This window comes from Pithys albifrons, chromosome 32 (genome assembly GCF_047495875.1).
Source record: "Pithys albifrons albifrons isolate INPA30051 chromosome 32, PitAlb_v1, whole genome shotgun sequence".
Lineage (NCBI taxonomy): Eukaryota > Metazoa > Chordata > Aves > Passeriformes > Thamnophilidae > Pithys > Pithys albifrons.
In genome coordinates, this window is record NC_092489.1 from 112,646 (window position 1) to 121,871 (window position 9,226).

General features: G+C 53.6%; 1 protein-coding gene across 1 annotated transcript; it reads left to right on the plus strand.

Moving 5' to 3' along the window:
- Positions 1-3,124: 3,124 nt before the first annotated feature.
- Positions 3,125-8,790, plus strand: LOC139684154 (zinc finger protein 391-like). Its single transcript, XM_071579755.1, has 3 exons — positions 3,125-3,293; positions 7,001-7,079; positions 7,268-8,790. The coding sequence occupies exons 2-3, from the start codon at positions 7,058-7,060 to the stop codon at positions 8,023-8,025; spliced, it is 780 nt and encodes a 259-aa protein (XP_071435856.1). The 5' UTR covers positions 3,125-3,293; positions 7,001-7,057; the 3' UTR covers positions 8,026-8,790.
- Positions 8,791-9,226: the final 436 nt, after the last annotated feature.

The window sequence follows — 9,226 nt, forward strand, 5'->3', positions numbered from 1 at the left end:
AGAATTAACTCACACCTCTGAGGAGGCCCCAAAACTCTTTTATTCTAAAAACATTTTTTCTTAACACAAAAGTCTCTTATTATTCCTACAACACACCATATCACGACATCATCTGCAAAGGGGTAAAATCTAATCTGTGGGTTTGGCTTGGGCAGTTCCATCAGGGCTGAAGGAGAAGGAGGATGTTCTGCAGCTCTTTGGCTGTGATGGGCCTTGGTCCTGGCAAGGATCCATCGCCCTGGGGACATTGCAGGGGTTGGGGATGTGCTGTTTGTGTGCCAAGGAACAGGATCCATTGGCTTGGGGAGATTGCAGGGCTGGGGATGTGCTGTTTGTGTGCCAAGGAACAGGATCCATTGGCTTGGGGAGATTGCAGGGCTGGGGATGTGCTGTTTGTGTGCCAAGAAACAGGATCCATTGGCTTGGGGAGATTGCAGGGCTGGGGATGTGCTGTTTGTGTGCCAAGGAACAGGATCCATTGGCTTGGGGAGATTGCAGGGCTGGGGATGTGCTGTTTGTGTGCCAAGGAACAGGATCCATTGGCTTGGGGAGATTGCAGGGCTGGGGATGTGCTGTTTGTGTGCCAAGGAACAGGATCCATTGGCTTGGGGAGATTGCAGGGCTGGGGATGTGCTGTTTGTGTGCCAAGGAACAGGATCCATTGGCTTGGGGAGATTGCAGGGCTGGGGATGTGCTGTTTGTGTGCCAAGGAACAGGATCCATTGGCTTGGGGAGATTGCAGGGCTGGGGATGTGCTGTTTGTGTGCCAAGGAACAGGATCCATTGGCTTGGGGAGATTGCAGGGCTGGGGATGTGCTGTTTGTGTGCCAAGGAACAGGATCCATTGGCTTGGGGAGATTGCAGGGCTGGGGATGTGCTGTTTGTGTGCCAAGGAACAGGATCCATTGGCTTTGCTCAGCAAGAAATTTGCTTTGCTACCTCAGCTGTGTTTCAGTGGCTTTTATTTTGTGCTGAGAATCCTCCTGGACCTGGAACATTGGGAACAACCTGGTGACCCACATTCCCAGTGACCCACATCGGGAACAACCTGGTGACACCCATTCCTCTGATCCACATTAGGAACTACCTGGTGACCCACATGCCTCTGGCCCACATTAGGAACTACCTTATGACCCACATTCCCAGTGACCCACACTGGGAACTACCTGGTGACCCACATTCCTCTGACCCACATTAGGAACTACCTGGTGACCCACATGTCCAGTGACCCACATTAGGAACTACCTGGTGACCCACATGTCCAGTGACCCACATTAGGAACTACCTGGTGACCCACATTCCTCTGACCCACATTAGGAACTACCTGGTGACCCACATGCCTCTGACCCACATTAGGAACAACCTGGTGACCCACATCCCTCTGACCCACATTGCGAACAACCTGGTGACCCAGACTGCCACTGACCCACATTAGGAACACACCTGGCTGGAGTTCTCCACACCTTCCTGGTTTCCTGGGGGCACTTGGGTGAGTTCTGGGGGAGGAACATCCATCAGGAACCAGACCTTGGGAAATCATTGGGAAAAAGGGGATTTATTGACTTCACACCCCCAAAAAATCTCACCTGCTCTGTCCCATCATCTCCTATGGTGCCATCAAGCCTCCTGGTTCCTTCCCAAATCCCTTTAATTCCATTCAAAAGTCCCTTAATGTCTTCTAGAATATCCAGAATTTCACCCAAAATCCCCCCAGTTTTTCCCCAAATCCCAAAGATTCCACGCAGAGTTTCGTAACTCCCCTCAAAATTCCTTTCATTCCACTGAAACCTCCCCTGGCTTTCTCCTCACACCACACTGGTTGTACTCAAAGTTGCCTTAATTCCACCTCAAACCCCTATAAATGCATCAAAATCCTGAGATTTTACCATAAATCTCCTGAATTCCACTGGAAATTCCCTCACATAAAATTGATCTCATTTCACCACAAATTTTCAATTTCATCCCAAATCCCCTTAATTTTACTGAAGATCCCCATTAATTTCACCCAGAATTCCCTTAATTAATTTTCAATCTCTCCAATCCCATTTATATCACCAAAAATTACTTTAATTTGTCCTGAAATTCTCAAAATCTCCCTATTTCCACTTCAAAACTTACTAATTCCATCAATTCTTTAAAATTTCTACCCCAAATATCCATAAATCTACCCCAAACCTCTTAAATCCACTCAAAAATACATGAATGGTTCTTAGAATCCCCAGGATTTCATCGCAAATCCCTAAAATTCAACAAAATCCTCCTTAGTTTCACACAAAGATTATTTAATTCCACCCTAAATTCCTTTCATTCCACCCAACCTTTTCTAATTTCATTTTAAATCCCCTGAATTCTACTTTAAATTCAGTGAATTCCACCCAAAATTCCCTTAATCCCACTCCAAATCGTAAATCCTGCCCCAAATCCCTTCCCCAACTCACCAGCCCCACAAGTGCCGTCTTTGGAGCCCCAAATCCTGGGAAAGGGCCCCATGGGAAAGGGGCTGGGGGGATTTGGGCAGGGTTGGGGTGAATTTGGGGTCTGAGAGTCAGTTGGGGGGCACTCGGGGGTGTCATGGGGGTCTGGGGGGGAATTCATGAGCACTGGGGGGCACTTGAGAGATTTGAGGAGACACTTGCGGGGCACTTGTGGGTCCGTGGATGGATTGTGGGAGTTCAAAGAGTCTTTCAGGGGACACTTGTGAGTCCTGGATAAACTTGGGGGGCACTGAGGGGTTCGGGGAGGAGATTTGAGGGTCCTGAGTGGGTATTGGGGGAGGACTTGAGGGTTCTGGGGGAACTTCTGGGGTAGTCTGGGGTTCGGGGGGCACTTCTGGGGCAGTTTGGGGTCCGGGGGCACTTGGGGGGCCGCAAACCGGCTGGGACCGACCCGATTGGGCGCGGGGGAGACGGGAGTTGATGTCCCGCCTGTGATTGGCCAGAACGGGCCGCGGTGTATGACGGGAGTTGTAGTACGGGACAGGCTCAAAATGGCGCGGGTCTTCCTGCGCCGTCACCGCGTGGTGCATTTCTGAACGATGATTGGCTGCGAGCCGAGACGGGCACGTCAGGGAACCAATCAGAGGCGGCTCAGGCGAAGGGCGGGACTCGAGGGCGCTGCCGGGAGAGTTGAGCAATGGCGGCGAGCTTGGGGGGATTTCGGAAAATTTTGGGAGCATTTGGGGGGCATTTGGAGGACTCAGGGCGGGTTTAGGGGGTCCCTCCTGACCCGCCCGCCCCTCACAGACGCCCGGGACCCCGCCGGGGCCGTTTTGGCCGTGAAGGTGAAGAAGCCGGGTAAGCCCCTCCCCCCACCCCGGGATGCGCCTCAGAACGCCCCAAATCCCCCCCGAAAATACTGTTGAGAGCCCCAAACCGCCCACCCGGGACCCCCAAAAGTCTCTGGATCCCCCCAGGATGCCCCAAATTCCGCACCTGGTCTCTCCCGAGCTTCTGAAACACTCTGGGACCCTCAGACACTCCAGAGACCACCCAAACCCCCTCCCAGACCACCAATCCTTTCCCAGACCGTCTGAAATACCCAGGAACCACCGAACTACCTTAAATCCCCTTCCCAGAATCCCAAACCTCAGCCAGACAGTCTAAACTGCCCAGGAATCCCTGAACTACCCCCAGAACTGCCCTAAACTCTCTCCCAGACCCCCAAAGCATGGCAGGACCCACTAAACCCCCTTCTAGGACACATAACCCTCCCTAAATTCCCTCAACCTCCCCCCAGACTCCTACCCAGACATCCCCCCAACCCCCTAAAGACCGCCAGGACCCCCAAACCACATCGAGCCGCCCCCCCCCCCCCCTCCATTCTCTCCCACTCTCTCCAAACCAATCCAGGACCCCCAGGCTACTTCCAGACATTCCCAAACCACCCCAGATTCCCCTGAACTGCCTACCAGAACCCCCAAACTCTCCCCAGACCCTGCAAAACCACCCCAGGGCCCCTCAAAAGCCTCCCAGACCCCCCAAACCACGCCAGGTCTCCAAAACTGGGATCTCAAAATGACAACTGAAAGAGGGAGAACTGAAGCTGAGTGAGACACGTGGGCAGGCCTAAGAAGCAGGAAAATGGGATTTATTGATTGGTTTTTTTCCTAGAAGCTGAAAGGGGCCATTTGGGGATGATGCTCTTGGAAAAGGGAATGGTGTGAGCGAGTGAGGGGTGAGCACAGTTGGGGGAACAAGCCCCAAAGGGGCTTTGCTTGAGGAGCCTCCCTGGATGGTGGAAACTCCTGGGATCCTCCCATTCCCCCACATGGAGGTGCCTGGCACAAATCTCCTAAAACCACAAACCATCAAAATTTGGCTAAAACCCCCTCTAAAATATGAAATTAAGATGAAAGCAATTCCAACCACCAAGATTCACCTCCCAAAAACCCTCCCAAAACTTTGCTCTCTGTGGTCTCTCCACTTTGGGGCTCTGGGGGTCCCCGCTGGCAGGCTGTTGGGGGTGCCTTATGTTTTGGGGTCCCCTGTCTGGGGTTCTTCCTTTTCCAGGCTGCTGGAGATCCCGGGAATTTCAGGGGTCTGACTCTGTGATCTGACCCCTTTGGGCTTCTGGGATTCCCCTCTCTTCAGGGTCCCACTCAGGACTCCTGAGGGTCCCAGGGGTACTTTTGCCCCTGACCCTGTGCTGTGGGTGCTTGGGAACCCCCTGGGACCCCAAAACAGGGATTGCAGAGAGGGGGCACCCTCAGCAACCTGTAGAGAAAAGTGCCTTTGGAATCACCACCCTAAGCAGAGAGTCAGAGGAGAAGCTCCACTATCCCCCAGCTCCACTATCACCCATCTCTGCTCCCCATCTCCAGAGGTCACCAGGCATCTAGTGTCCATAATAAGCTCCAAACTACTGAGAGTCAGGCCAAAAACAGCCCTCATCAACCTCAAACTTGCAAGACATCAAGATTCATCCAAAACTCATTTCAAAATATGGAAATTAACCCAAAAAACCCCTCCCAGAAGTTCCCCTCTTCTGGTCTTTTCACTTTGTGGTTCAGGGTCCCCCCCTGTCTGGGATGCCGAGAGACCCACATGTATTAGGGTGGGTGGGTAGACCTGTTCTCTCTCAGGGTGATGGGTAGACCTGTTCCATTTCGGTTCCCTGGGTAGACCTGTTCTCCCTGAGACCGCCAGGTAGTCCCGTTCTATGTCTGATGGGTAGACCTGTTCTCTCCCGGTCCCCTGGGTAGACCTGCTGTCTCTGGCACACCTTCTCTTTCACTCGAGGGTCGCCCCTCCCTTCTCTGCCCCTCCACGGGCAGACCTGGCGGCGCCGGCGGATGGGTAGACCTGTTCTCTCAAAAGCCCGTTGCTCACAACGCCTCCCAAAATTGCTCTGTCTGCCCCGCTGGGCCTCCCCTGCTGATGGAGGGAGCGGGGCCGACCCAGGAAGATCACCAGGAGAAGGGCAGGTGACAGCCACGCTCCTCCTTTTCCTCTTCTGGTGCTCCGAGTGCACACGAGGAGGTTTCAAGTCAGCAGGAGAACAGGGAAAGAGAAGGGACCTCCAAACTCCACAGTGCCCCCGCTGCCCCACCAAGGGCCATAAGGGCTGTGTCAGGGAACACGAGAGCCGGGATGGGCCCGGACAAAGCCCCTGATGGCACCAGGATGTGCCGCTCCTTGGAGCCCGCGCTGGGGCTGCCGTGGGGCGGGGCCAGAGCTGCACACAGGGACAGCAAAGGGCCCCGACAAAGTGCTGCGGGACCCCCGAGCCGAGCCCCGAATAGCCTGGAGGGGCTCTGGGGGTTTGGTTTGTGTTCGAGGGATGGTTGGGGTTTGAGCGACCCCAAAGCTGAGCTGGGAATGCCCCTTGGGGGCTATTGGGGTACCAGGGTGGTGTTTTTGGGTGTCCCAGTGTTGGTTCCTGGCAGAGCCCCTTGGTGGGCGGGGGGATGCGGGGACCCCCCTTGGTGGGGTTGGTGTGCCTGTGTCAGGCCCTTCATTGGCAGGTTGGGGAGGGGACCTCCCAGTACACATGGGACCCCCAGAGCCTGAACAGGGGAGCCCTCCCAAACCCCAGAGTGGAGAGACCAGAGAGGGGGAACTCCTGGCAGAGCTTTTTTTGGCTGACTCTTGATGTTTTGCATGAATCTTGTGGGTGCAGGGGGTTTGGAATTTTCAGGGGGTCACAGGGCCAAGGAATGTGGGCTGTAGGGGCTTGGAGAAGTGGAATGGGGGGTCCAGGGAGACTCTGTGCTCAGGAAAGGGGTTTCAGGGGTCCCTGATGTCGAACAAAGGGACTCATGGGGTAAGGGCACCCAGGATAGCCAGAAAAAGGGGTTCAAATGAATTCCCAGTGCCCCATAAAGGGGAGAGTCTGTGGTCTGGGAAATGCAGGAGGGTGGGTCCCAGAGTCAAGAAAAAGAGGGGTGTGGGGACTGCAAAAGGTGGGATGCCAAGGAAAGGGGGTGCAGGTGGATATTGGTGCAGGATAAGGGGGTGCAAGGGCTCCCCGGTGCCTGGGAATGTGGGAACAGGAGGGGCTCAAGATGAAGAAAAAGCAGGACTGGAGGTGGGGAAAGATTATTGGGGGGTGCAGGGGGTCCCTGTACACAGAAAGAGGAGTCCAGGGGGTGTCAGGTTAAAGGAAAAGGGAGTGTGGATTCTGAGAGATGTGGGATGTGTGGGAAAGGGGGATCATAGGGATCCTGTAGTCAAAGAAATGGGGATTTGGGGGCTGGAAAACCAGGAATGGGCAGGTAGGGGGGTCCTGGACCCCCGGCAGCCTGGAGAGGGTGGGGACCCTTGAGAAGCAGAACCCCCAGTACACAGGAGACCCCCAGCAGCCAGGACAGGAGGGACACCCAGAACCCCAAAGAAGAGAGGCCAAAGACAAAAAACTTCTGGGAGTGTTTTTTGGGCTGAACTTTGTTGTTCTAGAGGTTTTTTAGGCCACGAGGAGCCCAGTGATTTCTAGAGATGGATTGGGGCAAGAGGAACCCCCATCCCATTGTGCTCACACCTTCTTTTTTCCCCCAAAATACCAGGATTTCTCCTTTCCAAAGCTTGGCCAGGTGGAGGAGGAGGCTGCGAGGAAGAGGAAGATGCCCCGGGACCTCCAGGCAGGTGAAGAGGAAGTCAGTGCCCCTTTGCCCCTCTCTTGTGCTGCATCTTCCAGCCCAGCATGGCCCCAGCTGCAGGACAACCCCGCTGCCGATGCCGTCCTGCCGGGGCCGGGTTTGCGGAGATGTCCTTGGCCTTCCCTGTGGGCCGGAGGCAAATGCCCTGAGTGTCCTTGTTCCTTCCTGCCCCAGGCCCCGAGCTGAGCAAGGGGAGCACGGAGGACAAATCCCCCCAGCAGAACCTGGTGGCAGAGGCCACTTTGAAGAGCTCCACAGTGCAGGAAGTCACTGAGGAGAAAAAGACACGGCGATCCCTCAGGAGGAGAAGCTCTCAACCGAGTTTTGGGTCCGCTGAACAGGATAGAGCCACCCAGTGTGGGAAAGATGGCCAGAGCTTCAACCAGAGCTCTGAGGTGGGGCTGCAGCAGCAGCTTCAGAGCAGGGAGAAGCGCTACAAGTGCTTGGAATGTGGGAAGGGATTCAGCCGAAGCTCCAGCCTGATTCGCCACCAGCACATCCACACTGGGGAATGGCCCTACACATGTAGGGAATGTGGGAAGGGCTTCAGTCAGAGCTCCACCCTGATCTGCCACCAGATGATCCACACTGGGGAACGGCCCTATGAGTGTTCCCAGTGTGGGAAGAGGTGTCGGACCAGCTCAGATCTCCTCGTGCATCAGCGCACACACACAGACGAGAGGCCCTTCTGCTGTACCGAGTGCGGGAAGAGATTCAAACATAACTCCACCCTCATGACCCATCGGCGGCTTCACACCGGGGAGAGGCCTCACAAATGTGGGGACTGTGGGAAAACCTTCATCCGTAACTATGAGCTCATCATCCATCGGATGACCCACACTGGGGAAAGGCCCTTTGAATGTTCCGAGTGTGGGAAGAGATTTCAGACCAGCTCAATTCTCCTCAAACATCAGCGCACACACACGGACTAGAGGCCCTTTTGCTGCACCGACTGCGGGAAGAGAGTCAAAAATAAATCCGTCCTCATCACCCACCGGCGTATCCACACTGGGGAGAGGCCTTATGACTGTGACGAGTGTGGGAAGAGCTTCACCAGCAGCTCTGCATTGACCCAACACCAACGGACCCACCAGTGAGGGAAGCCCCATGAGTGCCCCGACTGTGGGAAAAGCTTCATCTGCTGCTCCATCTCTATCACCCACATTCCTTGTGACCCACATTAGGAAGACCCCTGGCTGGTGGTCTCCACATCCTCCCGCTTCTCCGTGGGCACTTGAATTAACACAGGGGGAGGAACATCCATGGTGTCATGGGTTTAGTTAGGCCCAGATTTAGGCTTTAGTTTTTAGAGCAAGGCCTTGGACAGTCAGCTGACTGGAGCTGTGTCAGTCCAGCTGACTCCTACCGGCCAACTCTATTGCATCCCATATTCTGACATCATCTCAGATAGAAGAAGAGAGGGAGGAGGGATTTTCCTTCTTCATGCCGAATGAGCAAGAAGTTTGTTGGCATTGCAGAGCTCCTGGGGGGAGACCAAGATACTGGGGAAATTGAAATTTATTTCCTGTTTATTCTTCCTACCTTTTATTCTTAGTCTGTAGTTTGTATTTTATTGGTTTTCCATTTTATTTTCTGTTCAATATACCTTGTTCTGCTGAACTATGTCCTGTGTTTTGGTTTTTGGGGGACAGAAGAGGAGACTTTGCCTCTGAAATGATTACTTGGCATTTTGCCACGTCAAAACCATCACATATGGGGACACAGACTGAAGTGGGAAATTCATTGGGAGGGGGGGGTTGCTGACTTTTGACCCTAAACATCTCCCCTGCTCCATACCCTTAGTTTATCTTGTGGCCACGAGGAATCCTGAATGGTGTTTCAGAACTTTTCTAAACTCAATAATTCCATAATTCCTATTCTCTGTGGCTCTGCCTCTCTGTGGGCCACCCAACCCAACCCCATGCACATTCACATGATTCAATTTTTCTCATTTTTTATTTTATTTGATCCATCTTCATCTCTTAAAATCACCTGAAATTGAGATTAAAATAAAGAAATTGAACAAAGACATCTAAATTTCCACCATTCTCCTGGGAACTGGGGCAGGAATTTGGGATTCAAAGGGATATTCAGGAATATTTCAGGGTTCTCTGGGGATTTGGGAGAGTTTGC

Excerpts from the sequence above, each read along its gene's own strand:
- LOC139684154 (XM_071579755.1), top strand. The coding sequence starts at position 7,058 with ATGCCCCGGGACCTCCAGGCAG. Across the intron at positions 7,080-7,267 it reads GCCCCGGGACCTCCAGGCAG|GCCCCGAGCTGAGCAAGGGG; the intron begins GTGAAGAGGAAG and ends TTCCTGCCCCAG.